The sequence below is a fragment of the Nematostella vectensis genome, chromosome 5 (assembly GCF_932526225.1).
Source record: "Nematostella vectensis chromosome 5, jaNemVect1.1, whole genome shotgun sequence".
NCBI lineage: Eukaryota > Metazoa > Cnidaria > Anthozoa > Actiniaria > Edwardsiidae > Nematostella > Nematostella vectensis.
Window position 1 is genome coordinate 7,914,137 of NC_064038.1, and position 19,421 is coordinate 7,933,557.

Here is a 19,421-nt window from a genome sequence, read left to right on the forward strand (position 1 = left end):
ATATATATGTAATTTATGCTCTCTTGATGCTGTATAGTGTATTTTTACCTTCCATATCATTTGTAGTCAACAGACTTTACGCGCCTTATTCAAATAATCGCTGAGCGCTGACCAACCAGCAGGCGCGAGCGACGCTTGCGCAGTTCACGGAGTCGAGGCTTGATTCGGCGTCTTGTGAGACAGAGCAAGTGGCTCCTGGTCAACCTCAGATCTACCTCCAAATAACCTGCAAAAATGCTGAAAATAGGGAGTAAAAGCAACCTGGACGCTGAGTTTGTCGTTAAGATCAGCTTACTAGATGATACAGAGCTCACCTGCGAGTTTCGGGTAAGCTTAGCGCTTGGAATTTTTGAAGACGTTATGTTGTTTTTCCAATGTTTCTGCAAAATTTATAGTCGGTAAAATATGATCGATCTATTTTTATCTTTACAAGTCACATTAAATTTAACTGCCATTGCGTGGTTTAGACTCCAGCGTAGCTCGGATAAAAGAAGGGTGAAAGAAATCACTTCTAATAAGTAGTTACCGCGGAGAAAATATATTTTTTCTACGTACATTTGATTGAAACCCGAGATTTTAAAGTGCAATCTCTCGCAAGATAACTCTTTGCGAAAATTAGACCAATGCAATATTTACTGCAGAAACATCGTGCATTCCAGTAAAAAAACTGCATCGTTTAAGGGACTTTTACTAAAATTTAGATGTTATATTAATTATTCTTCCTTCATTTGTATGAATGGACGCGCTTGGATTTGGATACAAATTATACCATATCTTTCGGATTTTTACTATTTTTCCACTGTTGAATTTAGCCGTTTCCCCCAAATTGTTTTATTTTTATTTCGCGTCTACGCGTGATCACCCCCAAGTCATAAGACTAGCGGATTGTTTCGTGGTTTTGAGACCTCGTAAGTCAGTATTTAAATTTAGTCACCCCTAGAAAGAAGGCGGTTTGAACGCTTATTGCTTTTTCATCGTTTCAAATGCCGTCATTTTTAGATTTATATCCTAAAAATGATAATTTTACCATTGCAGTCATTATCAAAACAGCGAAAAATTGATCTATCTTTATTACCTCTAAAATACCCTTTTATTCAATCGATACCTAGCTCTGCGGCTTTTGCTGTTGTGTTCCGAAATGAACCCAAATTATTTCCTTTTCTAGACGATGCAGCCAGCCTCTCGGCTTTGTCTTGCTATTATAATCGTGGCAATTCCATTTGACCGGAATTGCCGGCTCAAAACTTTTCTTCATGTTTTTTCAGAAATGAATACATTCTTGTAAAAATGTGTACTTAGAAATTTGATCGCGACTCGCAAATGCTATATACTCACGCACCGTGTCTGAGTAAAAAAAATGCCCCAAAAAGCTGAATAAGGCAGATATGAATCTTTATTTTTTTCGAATTATTTTTAGAGGGACGCCAAAGGGCAGACAGTATTTGATACGGTGTGCAAAGCCTTGGACCTCGTGGAGAAGGATTATTTTGGCTTACGCTACGTGGATGACTCAAAACAGAGGGTAAAGTACAACTCTAACAACATTCTTCTAATATTATTCCGCTTAGATTGCTTCAAGCCGCTCATATTCCCATGGTTATTGGACAGGATGCCGTGTTGACAATCCTAATGGGATCATCCCATGAAATAACCTTGTATCTTGAAAAATATCATATGAATTAAAACCATTAGATAATATCAGATGGACTAACAAGGTTTTTTTTAATAGCTCATGAGTATAAGTGTGTATTGGTTTATATCTGAATATTGATAGGGTTGTTATGGTGAGTTACTGTCATGCTGAAGTGTGATATGAGTTTAAATCAGATTATTATTTGGATTCCATCACTTCTATTTTCCTTCTGGTGATGATATGCCTAGTACCAGCTAGCTAAGTATTTGTTAACATCACTTCTTCTCAATTTGTCATCATTGGCTTGATAATGACTATTAATTAGTTGAGGTTAAACACAAGCCAGAGAATATGTAAATTTATTTGCCCCTATAATATTATAAAAATAACATATATTGTCTATGTTATTTCCTTTTCAGAAATGACAAAAACTCATCGTTTTTATTTATTTTAATATTCACATTTTAATAGAAGGAGCTGTTGAACCACATCTCACCCTTTCATTTAGTAGATATTTACATTTTTATTTGTTTAAAAGCCATAAGCACTTTTAATACATGAAGCATGTATCAAGTTATTAGGCTTCAGGCAGAATTCTGTATTTTTGTTACTGTCAAATCCGTTGTATCGAGACGCAGCATTTTCAAAACATCAATTTGTTTTTGTCTTTTGGGATTTTCTGTTCTGCCAGTAAAATTATTCTAAGCCAATCAGATTCTTGTAAGCTCTCGCCTAGTGCAGTTGCCTGGCTTTCTGTCGCGACACTGTCCCGAGGATAGCCAGGGAAGTGCAAAAAGCGAGACTCTGATTGGCTCAGAATGGTTTTACTGACAGAACAGAAAACCAAAAGAGATCATGTTTTGAAAACGCGGGTCGTGATACAACAGATTCGACAGTAAGCATGGGAAACTAATTATAGGCTTGCACATGTTATCCTCTAGCACATGACAAACTTGCTTTTTTTACAACTTCTCTTCACTTTTTTTTGCTCACCTTTGACTGCGTGCTCTCTGAGCATACTCAATTTCTCGTCTGTACTTTTCTTACACATACTGGGTGGTGTAATATTGTGAATAATACACTTCACATGACTGCATACCATTATCATGACATCTTATTTGCACTAAGGGGTATTCAATAGGAGGCCGCTAATCTAATCAAATCTGCTTTCACGCCTACTCATAAACAACATTTAATTGAGTTGTGACAACAATATTCTATATTTTTTGCTGTACCCATTTCTACGCAATATTAACACTAAAGCAGTTTATCCAACTGCTATTTAACCAAAGAAATCCAGCTTAGTGCACATCCCACATTACACAGTAGAAATCACCCATGCTTAATTAATGTTGTTGAATTATCCTTTTCATGCCCAATGAAAAGTCTAATAAAGTATTTATTTTATTTTAGCACTGGCTGGATCTCAGCAAAAGTGTCATCAAACAGATGAAATGTAAGTCTTGTACTATTTTCAATTGCTAGGTAACATGTGAAACAATTAGGCCCTCCTGCTATTTACTTAATCCCAACAGGTTGTTTTAGGCTTATTTCTACCATTTAATCCCTGTGGCATACATAATTAAATGATGTAATTACCACTATAAACAATTTATTTTTTATCAGACAGTTTTTTTTCCTCTGTTTGGCTAAACCTTGTGCCAGATGGAAAAAAAATATGGGTAAGAACTTCTCCCTTTTTTTCTCAAAACAGTTAAATTAACTGGAGAAAAATAAAGAGACTCAGATAAACATACAGTAGTCATGAATTTGTTTTGACAAAATAATTCAGATAATGAAATTTATTATTTTTATTGTAAGGCGTGGAAAATGTGAAACATGTTGTTTGTTTTCATTTGAGAATGTTCTCTGTGGAGCAAGAAGGCAAAACCAGGTTTTATATGTGTTGCCAAGAGGTTTTTTTGTTGTTTGACCAGATGTAGGTTAGCAATAACATGTTATACTCTTACAGTTGTCAATAATCCTACTGCTCATGGACAGGTGTTTCCTTGCATTATTTACATGCGCTGCTAAATGCAAAAAGGGCTGGAAATCCAAAGCTCTGTCTTTTATTTTGCAATTTTGTGTAGAGTCAAGTAGTTTCTGGCATGCCAGTAAAATAATACAAGTTATTGGATTGGTCAAGATGGTTGCGTGGCTATGTGTAATGACCAAATGACTAACAAAGCTTCAATTTGGACTTATCATTAGTATTAATTAATAATTATTAGTACAAAATATTGTTGCCATTTTGTGTGTCTTTTATTAGAATTTTACCCAGTTTATCATAAATTGGGAAGTGAAAAAAAGATTTAGTTAAATTTAGAATAACTGGTCTCTGTACAACTAACATACACAAACAAAATAGCCTTATTTGCAAAGCTTTTTAGTGCAAAAGATGTTCAATTTTGATGTAACAGAGTGGTGAGCAATGTCTCTGAAACAACAGCTGACTACATGATCTGAAATCTGTGTTTGAAATTTTTGTAAGACAAACAGGGTTAAACTCCAACATCCCTAACTGATGAGATAATGGTTAAGTGCTTCAAATATTTCTGTTAAAGTCTAAATATCACTATCCGTGAAACCAAATCATGCTGCAATTTCGATTGGCTGACTTGTACATAACATCCTCTGTGCTGTATGTGTGTGGGTATTGTACATGACTTAACAGTATTTTTTAACCAATGCAAATCTCTATAGTGTCAAAATGAAAATAAGTTCTATTAATGTAACAACCCGAGGGGCTCGATCCCCATCTGTTACTGTAGTTGCAAAATCCTTTATGTACAGTGACATGGCTTTAGGCAGTTTAAATGAGTTCCATGTATAATTTGCCATTACTGCAGCTTGCTAAAGTTTTTGATTGTTAATTTTAGTTGCTGATTTTAAAAGTTATACCATGTGATTGCAAATTAATCCTACCTGTGTCAATTGTATGTGATTAACTTTTTTTCTCTCTTTACACTAACACAGTATGAAATTGAATTTGGAATGTTAAAATTTGGAAAAAAGTTACAGGAATAGTGTAGACTCCCAAAGAAACACCTCAGTTTTTATAGCACAATGAAGAACAAGAGGAAACCTCATGATAGAAAACTATCATACTTATGGTTATGTTATACTCCTTTGCAGCATTGAAGCCGCCATTCAAGCTCTTCTTCAGAGTAAAGTTCTATGCTCTAGACCCTGGCCTGATACATGAAGAGATCACTAGGTACATTCTGCTTTTAATACTGTAGGCTTCAACAGTTAACGAGTGTGGATAAGAAATACAACTCTCATGCCCATTAGATTGTGTAATCGACTTGAATAGGAACATGCTCACATCCAACATAAGAGAGAGGTGATGAAGAGAGTACAGTCTTGCCAATAACTATTGCCAGCATCATTCAACTATGGTAGCCTGTGTTGAAAACTGCAATAACGGCACCTGGCACCCAGTGAGAGACTACATTCGATAGAGAGTGACCCCCCTCGTCTGTGCCAAACCAGGCTCCTTCACATTAAATCAATCCCTCAACTCTTTTGAATGCAGATTAACTCAATAACTGTCAAAATAATTACAGTACAGCCTGCAGGGAACTTAACATTTTATGCATGTTTTTTGTGAATTTTTTGCGTGTAGTTTGAGTGTAATTAGATTCATGCACTCAAACTCCACGCACCTTGTTTGGACAACATGCACCAAACTACACGCACCTGTTTGCCTCATTATAACTCCTACGAAATCCATTGAGAGTATTTGTGGCTGAAACTTAATGCCATGCATTTGTATGTGAAAAGAAAACTTGGGCGTTTGGTGTTCGATTTGATAGAATTCTGCTATTAAAAATCCTGATAACTTTAGCTCCTTTAATTTTTATCGGCAATAAAAACTGATCTCTACTTCATGCCTAATTTGGCTTAATACAAGTAGTTTTCCCAACCGAAAGTAGAAAGTTTTTTTTATTATTAATAAGAAGGAATAAATGCGTCGAACTGGTGCTTTTTGCTCAAACAACGAAAAAAGTTACCGAAGCTGTATCAAACTAATATATTTGTATAATATGTTTGTTTTGGGTATGCTACTTATTGGTTTTTGTCATTGCTCTTAGATACCAGTGCTTTCTACAAATCAAGAGGGACATTTTGCATGGAAGGTAAGTTCAATCTGAATAAATTCACTGCTGCTGCACTTTTGTGCTAAGTAAATGGTTACTGTTTCAGGCTCTTGTGTTCCTATAATGAGCTGGCTGAGTTAGGCGCATATATTGTGCAAGGTAGGTATTATCAATTTAATTCTCAAACCTTTAGATTGTATAAGTTCAAGATACTGGGAATTTATAAAATATTGATCATATTTCTCTATTAATGTAAGATATATAAATTCAGCAACAATAAAGCCAACAGTATAAGACAATTGTACAGGGTTATTTGAAAACATGAAAAGGTTTGATGGGTGTTTAAATGAAACTTCTGTAAAATTCAGGAATTTTTCTTGGAAATAAAAAAAACATGATAAAGCCATTGACATTTCAAGCAGAGGTATAGCAAAATGTATGGATATTGTTGTTATTTGATAACCTTAGACTTTTATATTTTTTATTGATAGCTGAGCTGGGTGACTATGATCCAGAGGACCAAGAAGATAATTATGTCTCGGAGTTCAGGATTGTGCCAAAACAGAGTGAAAAGCTGGAAAATAAGATTGCCGACATCCACAGATCATTAAGGTAAAACAAATTTTTCTTATCTACTACAGAAAAACATGCTTGGTTATGTGTTACAAACTTTCTGTCAAGGGGCTGTCATGCAATAATGCCAACAAGAGCTTATTTTATCATTTTTTGTTACTTAACTGGGTTCCAACACAAAGAGCTTTAGTATTTGTTGAGGATGTTTTTTTCACATTAAGTTTATGTACCTTGTGTAAGTGTAAATCAAACCTTGATTAAACAAGAAAGCTAAGACAGGTGTTGTGCCTCATACATACAGCATAAAGTGGCATATCTTGTTTACATAAAACATCAAAAATGGCAAAATCTCTATCAAGAAAACCACTTTTTGGGGAGTTGTACAGCAAGTTTCTAAACCCTGGATTTGCATAGCTAAAATACCACCCAGATTCTCAAAGTGCAATGTCTTATTTGAAATGTGCTTTTCATCATAAACAACTGAAACAAAAAGTAGAGAAGGGTCATCTGTCTTTAATACTGCCCTACTTGAAAATAAATTGTGCTGAATCACTGGCTATATTGAGGAGAGTGGAGTCGCACTTGTTATTGCGGTGTTTGTGTGAAATTTTATTGAGTCTAGAAGCCCTTCCTACAATCAATCTCCTTCAGTGATGTGTGTATTGACTTAAGATAATCGAAATTATTTTGGTCTTTCTATTTGTTCTTCTAATGTTTAGTTGCTTGACTAAAATATACGTCCATAATAGAAGCACGGGTGGCCTAGTGTATAAGCGCATCAGCCTCTCAACACTGTGGCCCAGGTTTGAATCCTGGCCCAAACTGGGGATTTTTTTCTGGGTTCCTGCCTTGATTTGAATTTGTGTCACAAGTTAGTTGAAGTTATTCTCCCGTGTTTCCAGTCTTCTCGGATAAGGACACTAAACCGGAGGTCCCGTCTCTTCAAGCTGCACTACACTAACCTAAACCAAAGGGACGTAAAAGAACCACCGGGGATGCAATAAACCCTCTGGCAGTGACCACCCCCAGTAACAGTGCTTGTAATGCTTACTAGCAATACACTAAAGGGGGTACTTGATTTGGAGTCTAGCTCTGTTGTACCTTCCGCACCAGTATAACTGTTGGGAATTGAATAAACAAATAAACATGATCTTTTAATGTGCAAAACTGCTGCATAGATTTCAGTGCATGGACCCAAATGAGGTCTGTGGGCTGACTGAGTGTGAATAGAATTACACACAGAATACTCTCAGTCTCCACTGTATATAATGCACAAATCATTTCTTATTCTTGTAGTGGTCAGGTTCCCTCGGTGGCAGAGAAAAACTTCCTTGACAAGGTCAAGAGTCTAGACATGTATGGGGTGGACCCACATCCATGCAAGGTAAGCCTTCACATCAAAACAGAAGAAATTGTATTACCCTCCCTTCACTCTCTTCATTTAATGCTTTACTGCTCTATGATTCTGTAGAGAGGCAGTTTTGATACTGTAGTTCTCAATGGGCTTTCAAATCCTAAAAATGCTACTGTATGTGTTTGTGGGCTCATTTCACTTGTGGGTCTTAGTTTACACATAAGGCAGTAAGAGAAAAGCAACTGTCATATTTGGGCAGAGATCCTTGTAAAGATCAAGTGTGTACAAAACAGGGTGTGCAGAGATAGATATAATGTACCAGGCCTACGTTATGCTTTCTTGCTTGCAAATAGCTGATCGGGTCAGTATGCAGCTCTTACAAGCTGCAGTTTGATTGGGCGAATGAACAATATCTGCACCTCGACACAAAGAACGAGAAGAAAAGAGACAAAAGAACTCCTTTGTAGAACAATGGTAATAGCAGACAAAGCAGCTGCGTACTTACTTAGCTGATCACCTTGTATGCTTTTCAGGACCAGGATAATGTACAACTGTACCTAGGGCTGACTCCTACAGGGATTGCAATCATCAGAGATGGCAAGAAAGTCTCAGGGTTTGAATGGTGGGCCAGATGCATTTTATTTATTATTTGGGAAAGTTAAGCACATTTGAAAAGCCGATCACACAATAATTAAATGAGTGTCTGTTTATACTCATTTGTTTTTGTGAAACAGTGTTTGTGATTTGCATGCACACATACTGTACATTACAAGTGTCCGCATAATTTTTGAGAGGGTGAAAAACCATGGCTGATATTACAAGTGACATTGATTAAGTGACAGTTCTAGGATATTATTCAACAATGGGAGGAATTGAGGATTAAGTTCTTGATGTGTCACTATTGGATAGACGATTGATACTGAAAAAAATATCCCCTTTATTTTTTTCCTATAAGCAAGTGACTAGATCAAACACAAATATTCCTTTGCCATGTCTTTACAGTACCTTTTCAGGGTTTGGGACATGTGGGTGGGTGAGAAATGGATGAACCCTCCTCTCAACTGGAAGGGCCATTATAACGAAAGAGAATGTATCTTTTTCAGGGCTCAAATAATCAAGTGCTCATATGAAGGCAAAGTATTCTATGTCCAAGTTCACAAGGATGACGTGAGTTACAGCTCTTTTGATGAATATAATTATGTCTGGGCCTTATGGGAGATTTTTATTTATGTTCACCCCTCTAGCGCAAAGCTAACTATGGCTTCCGTCTGCCTGACCCGTTGGCTTGCAAGCATTTGTGGAAGTGTGCTGTGGAACACCATGCCTTTTATAGGTAAGTACTGTAACCTGACATAGGGCCACTCACCACGCCTTATATAGATTTGTACAGGTCCTTTTAAGGTTAATACAGGCATTGACCTAGCACCACTCACCCTGCCTTTTATGAGTACTGTAAGTACTGTAAGTACAGCGCCCTGGCATGGGGCCACTAACCCCACCTTTTATGTGTACTGTAAGTACAGCGTCCTGACATGGGGCCACTAACCCCACCTTTTATGTGTACTGTAAGTACAGCGCCCTGACATAGGACCACTAACCACACCTTTTATATGTACTGTAAGTACAGCGCCCTGACATAGGGCCACTAACCGCGCCTTTTATATGTACTTTAAGTACAGAGCCCTGACATGGGCCACTAACCGCGCCTTTTATATGTACTTTAAGTACAGAGCCCTGACATAGGGCCACTAACCCCACCTTTTATATGTACTGTAAGTACAGAGCCCTGACATGGGCCACTAACCGCGCCTTTTATATGTACTTTAAGTACAGAGCCCTGACATAGGGCCACTAACCGCGCCTTTTATATGTACTTTAAGTACAGAGCCCTGACATAGGGCCACTAACCGCGCCTTTTATATGTACTTTAAGTACAGAGCCCTGACATGGGGCCACTAACCCCACCTTTTATATGTACTGTAAGTACAGCGCCCTGACATAGGGCCACTAACCCCGCCTTTTATACGTACTGTAAGTACAGCGCCCTGACATAGGGCCACTAACCCCGCCTTATATAGATTTGTACAGGTCCTTTTAAGGTTAGTACAGGCATTGACCTAGCGCCACTCACCCTGCCTTTTATGAGTACTGTAAGTACTGTAAGAACAGCGCCTTGACATAGGGCCACTAACCCCACGTTTTATATGTACTGTAAGTACAGCGCCCTGGCATAGTGCCACTAACCCCGCCTTTTATATGTACTGTAAGTACAGCGCCCTGGCATGGGCCACTAACCCTGCCTTTTATATGTACTGTAAGTACAGCGCCCTGACATAGGGCCACTAACCCCGCCTTTTATATGTACTGTAAGTACAGCGCCCTGGCATAGTGCCACTAACCCCGCCTTTTATATGTACTGTAAGTACAGCGCCCTGGCATGGGCCACTTACCCTGCCTTTTATATGTACTGTAAGTACAGCGCCCTGGCATAGTGCCACTAACCCCGCCTTTTATATGTACTGTAAGTACAGCGCCCTGACATAGGGCCAGTAACCCTGCCTTTTATATGTACTGTAAGTACAGCGCCCTGACATAGGGCCACTTACCCCGCCTTTTATATGTACTGTAAGTACAGCGCCCTGACATAGGGCCACTAACCCTGCCTTTAATTTTTTCTCTTCAGGACTCCACAACAAAGAGAGAAACCACGGCGCCGGCCCTCCCTCTCGCCTCAAAAACTCTTTAGAAGATCCAAGTATAAATACAGGTGAGATAATCTGTGTCAAGTGATTGCATTTACTGGTCATGGTCAAAAGTAGAGTGATATCTTATTTTAACGATAACTTTCTGGGATTATTTCGCGTTTTTCTATTTTTATCTATTTTATTTTTTATTTATATTTACGAGTTATTGGAGGGACTTCTGTGTCACTCGATCGTCGGATCGATCATCTGTAAACTTTTTGTGCTTTCGCAACACAGCAATTTTCAGATCTTCCTGTAAACTTCCGGTGACCAACTTCCGGTTAAATCTTAGTACTATAAAAGAGCCTTGTCATCGACCTGTGACCGCTACGATCACTACGTGTTATAGCCGTAAAGTATATATAGGCTAGTTTTTACAGGGAAGTCTTCGATGTGGGTTGAGCGTGCGCATGCGCCTTCGTCACTGACGTCATTCGATCTTCTACGGGTCAGTCCAATTCAAGTTGTTAGTTTACAAAACAAGTAAAATGCTTGCAAAGCTTTTAATTCTCCTTGTTCTAGTACTTTAAAATTCGCGTCTCTAGGTTTTCGCGTTATTTGTTTGAATTTGTGCTGATAGTGATTTTGTGCTGAAAGAGCGGATAGCCAAAGCTGCGACTTTTAAAGTCAGAGAAAGAGAGGGTATGAAATTATGCTAACTGCTTTTCCTTAGGGAGTGTTCAAAATGCTTAGAGAAAGAAATTGCTTGACCGCACCTAATGTGCTACCTTATGGGGTTAGGAATTACTGACCACACCCAAAGTGTTATCCCTTAGGGTTGAGGTTGATCATCCCCTTCTGTTTTAATGGGAGTCTCTTTGGGTAAATGGGTATGGTAAACAGCAATTTTACCCAATAGCAGATATGGCAAATACGCAGAGATGTAGGTTCTGAATAAACTTGAATGTATCTATTTTATAAAAGATGCACAAAGGATGCTGAATAGCGAATCAAATTATTGCTACTCATAAGTAGCTTGAATCCCACAAAAGAATGAAAAGAGCATAGCACTCGGGACAACCCCCCCCCTTTAAAAAGGAAAAAGACATCACAGATTTGTTTTTTTTTAATTGCTAAAATTTTAGGGCAATATCAACCAAACATCAAAAGTATTTTTCCCAGGGGAAGAATGCAGATTGATTGAAAAGGAAAAACATATTTTAAAGGGAAGAAAGGAAAGCTAAATATCTTGCTAAAATATGCTGCTCATCATCCATGTCTTCATACAGTCGCACATCATGGCTTTTGGATATTAACAGTCCACCTGAATCAGAAAAAATCAATCGTTGTTATTTTTCAATTTTCTAATTTTCTTAAAACATGAGAACAAACATGAAAACAAATGATTAGATTAGTATCCTTACCAAACAGAAACAAACAGATCAATATTGGCTTTATATGAGAAAGAAAGAGACATTTTGACGTTTTTGTGTATTAAACATAAAATTTGGGACAAAAACAGCATAGACAGGAGATAAAGAAAAGAGAAAGACTTTGCAAGGATGATTGCGAAATGCTTTTTGTTTTTCCTCACATTTGCCAATAAATAGCAAATTAGTTCTCAATTTAAAAATAAGCTTAATGATACATAGTTTTAACCAACACAACTGTGTATACATGAGTCATCAAGGTCGTTCTTACCTGAGCTAGATAGATAAGTCTTTATTTGTAGATGTATTTTTCTTATTTGCGTTCAAAAATTGATCTCTCAGCCAATTAAAAACACAGTGGAAGCAAGATGATTGAATAGTGATACCGGGAAAATCAGAGAAGTTGTAAAACGACGAAAATCGTTTTGTTTGAGTATTATTATCAGAAATATTTGCAAAAAAAAAGAATTACACTTAAAAGGAATATGACAGGAATTACGTTTTGATTCATATATTTTATTCACACTATTTTGAATTGAAATTTTCGTCCGAAACTCACCTTGACTGTCCATGTTGTTTGCCTTGTGGTGTTCGCTCGTTTAGGAGAACAATTCCGTATTTTAGCTATCATAAATAAAGCTTTTTTTTTTTTTTTTGCTCTGTAACATCATAATGAGAATAGTAGTGCAGAGCCTCGACAATTCTCTGATAAATGCTGCTGGTTTTGTAGCTGGTTTTGTAGCCTTTTCCTTAAACTATAAAGTTTTCAACCACCGCACCAGGTGAAGAAGTCGAGCCGATATTCCGAGCTTGTAAGAACAAAGCAGTTCCTACAAAGCAGTTCCTACAAAGTAGTAGACATAGATGTATCCTTCAAATTCTTATTTTCATACGGCCATTTGACTGGATAATTAGTTGCATTTTCTCTATTAAACACTTTTTTCGTCAATTCTTCCCTGCCAGCTTGTGTTCCGTTGATCGTTTGATGTCAAAAGTCAGAATAGGCTTAGTCCCCCCCCCCCCCGACTTTTCCAAGCCCCTCCTCCCCCAGTTCGTGCCGGAGCCAGTCTGTCATTGGTTTAGAGCGATCAATCAATTAGCTGGCCTGGTCGCATGAGCTGATCACGTGAGTGGTACAGCCAGCTGACAGCGTGTGACATGACGTCATTGACCACAAATTTTGAGTCACATAGTTTATGACCAATTTCTATACCTATGGAGCTCCGCGCGCGGCCTGCGGCCGCGCTGGCTCCGCTATGACTGTAGCTTGATTAATTAAGTCGGGTATTTAACTTCTGTTTCCGGAAAGAATAGGGCGAAATTCGACATGCTAGCAAAAGCAGTTCGAACGGTGAGATAGCGATAAGGATAAAAACTAATTTAACTCAGGGGTTACCTAGGCAATGCCTCGGTGGTATAGTGGTTCTGTCGCTTGTCTAAGACATCAGAGACCGGGGGTTCGATCCCTACTTGTAACGTCTAATTTTCTTTTTTTTTTTTTTTTTACTTTTTATGATAATAATAAATAATCAAACTGTTCTTGGTGTTTCATCACATCGAAAAGGAAGGACATTGTTATGTACTTTCAGCATCGTGGATATGTTCATCCTTAGTTTAAAATTCATCCTGTATATCTTTTATGCACGCAAGAAAATAACTAGAAAAACAAATTTGCACTCACGAGTTGGCCCTTTGATTTTAAATTGTTTACGTCTCTCTCGCAATTGCAGAAATAGTTGCAGTGCGAATATATACACTCTTTCCTGCTATATCACTAGAAGTTTGTTTGCAGTTTGTTTTTAAAAATTGAATTGCAAAATACTTTTTATATAATATATTAATAAAAGTTTGCAGTATGGATTTAAAATGTTGAATTTCAGTTTGGCTTAGCCCGTTTGTTTTTATATGGAAGTTTGAACCGAAATTTGTTTAACAAATCGTATCACACAAAATATAGTAGCGATGTATGTGGATTAAAAATATTCCATAGTCTGCGATTGGCTTTTCCCACAACAGGTGTGCAGTACACATGAATACTTATGAGTAATTCCCCACTAATAAATTGCTTGTAGTTTCTCGATCGTTGCATTTAATATTCGTATTATTGCACATGATTGGTCAAGTCTATACCACGTGCAGCGTCTAAGAGTTTGAATTTTCGTAATTCCACTCGCTTGCGCACATCTGCTGCTTGCTGTTCTAAGTCGCTAACAACGAGCTTGAATTCTCTCTATTTGCAGCGGTCCGACGCAGGAGGATGTGATAGCTGAAAGCGAAAAGATCAACAGACCAGAGCCCGAGATAAAACGGTATGTGACCTCGAAAAAACAAATGATTCTGTATCTTTTCCAGAAACAAGTTGCAATTCCACCGTTATCAGCATAAACGCACAATAAAAATAATAACTCGAAAATTCGAAAAAAAAGTTATGATCATTCTTCTAGCTTGCGTAGCAAGCGTTTCTGTAGAGTTTCAACGGAAATAAAAAACAACACTGCGCCTTCTCTGTTTTTGCGCTCGCCCCATTCTTCGCGAAACGCTTGCTACGCAGGCTATCATTCTACTGACTTGTTATAGCAGTCAAACCCGAAAAAGAAACGATGTATTTGCACTTAATGTTATGTTACCATTTATTCTAGTCTGTGTTTAATACGTTAGCGCTTCTAAGTCTTAGTCTTAGCTGCTATGTCGTAGAGACCAAGTGAAGACTTATACCGCGCGATAATCGCTCTGAAACCCTACAAAAACGGCTTGTTTCGCCGGCTGATTTTATCCGTTTTTCTCTTTATATCTTACCAACCATGCTTCGCGCCAGTCTAAAAAAACGGCTGCAAAATGAAGATAAGTTAGTTTCGCGTTCTTGTGTGCTGCAACTGTGAACATCAGAAATATCCAAAAACGATATTAATCCCCTAAAAAGTTTTTTTCTGTATGCTTTTATGTGGTTAGAATCTTTCTTATGGATAAAGGTGTTTTAAATCAAGCAATTTCCTGACTCCTTATCTCATCTGGACTTCATTCCCTTCGCCCTAGTACCGTGGAAAATTGTTACGGCATATTTATAACTGCGGTTTCTAGGGTAAAGAGTTCCTTGCATATTATCTTTTAAACTTGCTATCTTTAAATTATGCACGATTTTCCTGGAGATCACGTAATTTAATGATCCGCCGTGTTTTGCATACACGCATTATTTGACCATAGACTTGAGAATAATTTTGCGCTTAGAGCCAAGAGCTTGAGGGTCTTTGCAAAATTGTGCTCAACGTTTTTCCTACACTAAGATGTAATTTCTCAATACTTGCTGTAACAATCAAATCTTCTAATCTCGTCCGCCTTTTTTAAGTATCTAAAAATATTTGCATATTATGTATGTCTAAGTTAATGATGTGTTTCCCTATGCATTGGCTACTTAACTGATGGTAGGATTCTTATAGGAAGAATATTGAGATATTGGTTAAAGGCTTCGAAGACATTTAGTGCCATGCTTGCCAATTTATTTCAGAGCCGTAGCAGGCCACGTAAGATTGGGCGGGGGGGGGGGGACAATACAGAAACACTAAGGGCGCACATAATTTAGAGCCCTGTATTTATGCTCTAAATTCTTCCACTCTGCATCAAATATAGTATCTAAATCCTCTTTTCTTATTCTCTCAGATCTGCAAGCGTCCGTATCTCTAGGAGACTGAAGCCTCCAGCGCCTGAAAACATTTCTGAGAGCACGGGTGATCTCAACCTGCCCAAGCACCTGTCTCCGGATTCTACCCCTGCTCAGCGAAAGCCCTCGGAAGAACTAGCGCAGTTTGAAACCCACGTTTTCCCAGAAGCCCCTCCGCAAGACGAGTCTGCGCTCGCCGATAACGTAGACAACATGCCCGACAACAAGCCGCCCCAAAATCACGTGACCCCGCGCCACGAGGATGCCCCGCCCTCTCAAACGCGCTCCGGAAGTAAACAAGTAAAGGAAGCGGAAGTAGAATATTACGGCCTGAAGATGTTTATATTTGTGCTGTTTATCATTGCGCTTATCATGATTCCGCTGGCGATTGTTTGGGAGACTAGGAAGACGTATTTCCGATCCACGACACAGTTCAGGTCGTTCGCTCGATGGATGTACCGGTCGTTTGGTTTGCGCCTTTGATTCACGCGTCTGTGAATACTTATTTTTACTACCGATTTAACTGATTTTAATTCTAACCGACCTTCAATCTTTAATAGTCGTTATTTAATTTAAATTTATGCAGTATTTGTACAGGACGCAAGGTGCAAAATTGGTACGGGAGGTATCTTTACTTTATCACCTTATGTGCTGATGAACTCGGGTCTCCTAAGAAAACACGTAGAATTTGCGATGCATGTTAAACTGTCTCATTAAGAAAACTCATGTTCGATGGTAAGTGACTGAAAGTGAAAGAAAACTAAGAAACATCGCACTCTAAACAATCTGAAGTTTACTATAGTTTCAGATGGGATACCCGCCAACCCTTAGCGGCACCGTGAGATTTTGCACTATGCGTGAGGCTTCAGTGCCTATTTTGTTGATTATGACTAAAAAACTTGCTTCTTTTTATTCCTTCTCGGTTTTACTTGCACTTAAAAAGAAAACAAATTTTCAGAAAAGAGATTAATTAGCAATAATGTTACTAAAGTATATCAGTCTGTAAGATCACGTCAATGAGTTGAATGGAAACCTCTGATGCAAGGGATCGGAAGACTTAAAATCTGTAAAACGTCCGTGTATTTTTGTACTTTTGTGATGTAATCCATACTATGCTTGTACGTACGCCATATAAGGCATCTTAGTGACGTTACGACACCACCAGCCCGTCAAAAAGAAATGAGACGGCTTACTTAACCCATAATGCAATGGGATTCCTATAGGACGGCTTACTTAGCCCATGATGCATTGCTTTGGTGACATTTTCGATACCATCTAAATTCATAGGGAAATAAGTGACGACGTATTATTGTACAAAGCACTTCAAAGTATAAAACAGAAAAAAAAGTAATTTTTGTTTGCTTGAACCTAAGCTTTTTCAGAAGCAACGCAAAATAGCAACACAATGCATTATGTGTAGAATAAGGCTATATTGAAGTAATAAATAACCGTATTCTTAAGAGCAATTCTCCAATTATATTGATCTATTCAAGAATAGAAAAGTTAAGGCCGATTTATTTCTTGATGATTAAGGGCTGGTTAAGAAAACATGTTCTAGATCAGTGTAGATCTTCATTAGGGTGTAGAAAATGATGGAGAGAATTTAGTCTAGTTTCCGTTAGATTAATTTATTCCGAAGTCGGAGTATTCTTAGAACCTTAATGTACTTGTTTTTCACAAATAGATTGTACAGATGAAGTATTTTTAGAATAACTATGGTCTAAAGACAATTCTAACCAGGCGATAGTGCGGTATTAGTATTGTGGTATATATCTGACTTAACTTCTACCAGAACTATTTATGCCCCCTTAATTTACAACATTTTAATTCACGAGAAGCATTCCCTTATAATTATAGGGCTTCATTATAGATGTACTTTGTGTTATTTAATAAATTGTATAAGTCCGACATGTCCATGTTTATTTATGCAGTCCAACCCATCCAATAGAATCCCAACAATCGTTTCTAGACTCCGTGCCATTCCCTAAACTACGACAATATAAACCACGCCTGACTCCCCTCCAAGGTCGATGGGAGTGGTGTCAGACCCAAAGCTAGGGGGAGCTCGGAAGAACCACCCCACTTGATTGGTAGGTCCGCTCTGATGAAGAAAAAATTAGTACCACTTCGAGCTAGGGCAATCCACCTAAGAGAAAATGTTCCGCTAAATGGGTAAACGAACCCCCCCGCTCAAAATCCTGGCTACGGGCCTGGGTGTGCTTGTGAAGAGGATTGGTAGGAGGGGGCAGTTGTGTGCATGTGCCGGTTTGAAGGGGACAGAGTAGTGTGTGTGTTGAGAGGGCAATCGTGTGTTGGTGTTGAGAGGGCAAGGTTGTGTGTGTTGGTATGATGGAGGAGAGGTTTTGCCATTTTTGTCCCACAGGAAGGTTGTTCCAAAGCATTTCAATTTGCATTTGGCAGGGGAGTGCCAGGTTGATGTCTACGCTTCGTAGCATACAATCTTTACCTTGTTCATTGTACCCTCCTGAAAACATTTATTGAAATTGGGTTTGTGGTTAGCTGCGGAGTGCCTGTTAAATCCCCCGTTTATGAATGCCATTACTAGACTGATAAAAGTACGAGAGGGTTATTACGAAAAAATGGGCAGTCTATTATTTTTCCAAAGGCGTTCTTGAATTGGGGTATCAGAGAGAAAATAAACATTTCTATTAGAAATTTCTGGGGATCCGGAAGATTTTGCGGAAGTACCACAGAAGGTGGCAAAGTACAAGTACAGAGTGCAGGTATTTTTAAAGGTATTTCTCGAATTTCCCGACGAGCTTCCTACAACTCTTACTCTGAAGAAGAAAGCCCAGCAGCAAACAGACTGTGACATGCCTGTATGTATTATTGCTCAAATAATACCCGCGGGGTGATACTAAAATTTCTTAGATACTAATCAGAAACTGATCAGATACTAAACAAAAACTAATAGCATAACAAAAGTACGCGATAGTACGTCATCAGTGAAATACAATCGATGTATTCATTCCCTAATACACCGTCCCCTGTGATGAGAAATGACAGAGAACTCCTTTGAACTGCACATGGTCTCCTCGGGGACCCAGGGCGTCGCGGAGATCGGGCACACAGGGAGCACGCGAGAAAGAGGAGGAATAGACGTCTTTCACTACCATTACCTGGTAATGCTAGTACCATTACCGCACTTGTGTTTTATACCGTGATAACACAGATGATTGATGATGATGTAACATAGATGATTTAACAGAAATAATAATAACAACGACGACGACGACGACGATGATGATGATGATAATAATCACTAGGAATATTTGGTTGTTTCCGATAAATGTACATATTAGCAACAATATGAAATGGAATTGATTATAAAGCTTTAACTAGAAGCACTCCATTTTTATTCCTTTCTCTCTTTTTCTTTTTTCCCCTTCCCTTTATTTCATAGTTCATATTCGCAGGTAATTCAATTTGCGCGCGCGATGTAAACAAGCAAAATAGTGCGTTTACGCATGCGCTTTAGAGCATTTTTATCATTTTCGTAACGTTTCTGCGTTTTCGTGGGGACGGGTCGTATTAAAATGTGAACGCTTCGTGTGGCGCGGAGCTTTTTGAAAACGGAACAAAAAGGTTGCGTTTTCAAACGAAAACGGATACGGGGGTACAGGGCACAAGGCAGGGCTAGGAAAAGCGTATTGCGTGACTTACGTCGTCTTATTAGTTGGCAAAGTAGTCGAACTTGAACAAACGGAAACTACACACAAGACAATGCAGTTTGTCCCTCTCCCCCAGGCGACATATTTTCGTCAAGCGAGTACCAATGAGGTAAACGAAAATTGATAGCTGTATTATAAATCCGGGGTAAATACGCTAGCGTGTGAAAGCGGTAACAAGGGTTTTGGGGTAGTAAAGTGTGGTGTTATGAAAAGGGTTGGGGTGGGGCAGGGTAAGAGGCGAAAGGGGAAAGAGAAGGAGTGAGGGGAGGGTAGACCAGGGGAAGTAGGCTGGTCAGC

At 38.5% G+C, this 19,421-nt stretch overlaps 1 protein-coding gene and 1 long non-coding RNA gene across 2 annotated transcripts; one reads left to right on the plus strand and one right to left on the minus strand.

Annotated features, from left to right (window-relative positions):
• The first annotated feature begins 183 nt into the window (after window positions 1–183).
• Window positions 184–17,340, plus strand: LOC5505745 (FERM domain-containing protein 5). The gene is made up of 14 exons (XM_001626441.3): window positions 184–327; window positions 1,418–1,522; window positions 3,047–3,089; window positions 4,769–4,850; window positions 5,731–5,775; window positions 5,843–5,895; window positions 6,228–6,348; window positions 7,606–7,693; window positions 8,197–8,285; window positions 8,767–8,830; window positions 8,908–8,996; window positions 10,347–10,430; window positions 14,018–14,086; window positions 15,432–17,340. The coding sequence occupies exons 1-14, from the start codon at window positions 235–237 to the stop codon at window positions 15,913–15,915; spliced, it is 1,509 nt and encodes a 502-aa protein (XP_001626491.3). The 5' UTR covers window positions 184–234; the 3' UTR covers window positions 15,916–17,340.
• Window positions 11,459–12,823, minus strand: LOC125563012. Its single transcript, XR_007308052.1, has 2 exons — window positions 12,337–12,823; window positions 11,459–11,671 (listed from the first exon to the last, which is right to left on the minus strand). It is a non-coding gene; the product is annotated as an uncharacterized LOC125563012 (long non-coding RNA).
• Window positions 17,341–19,421: the final 2,081 nt, after the last annotated feature.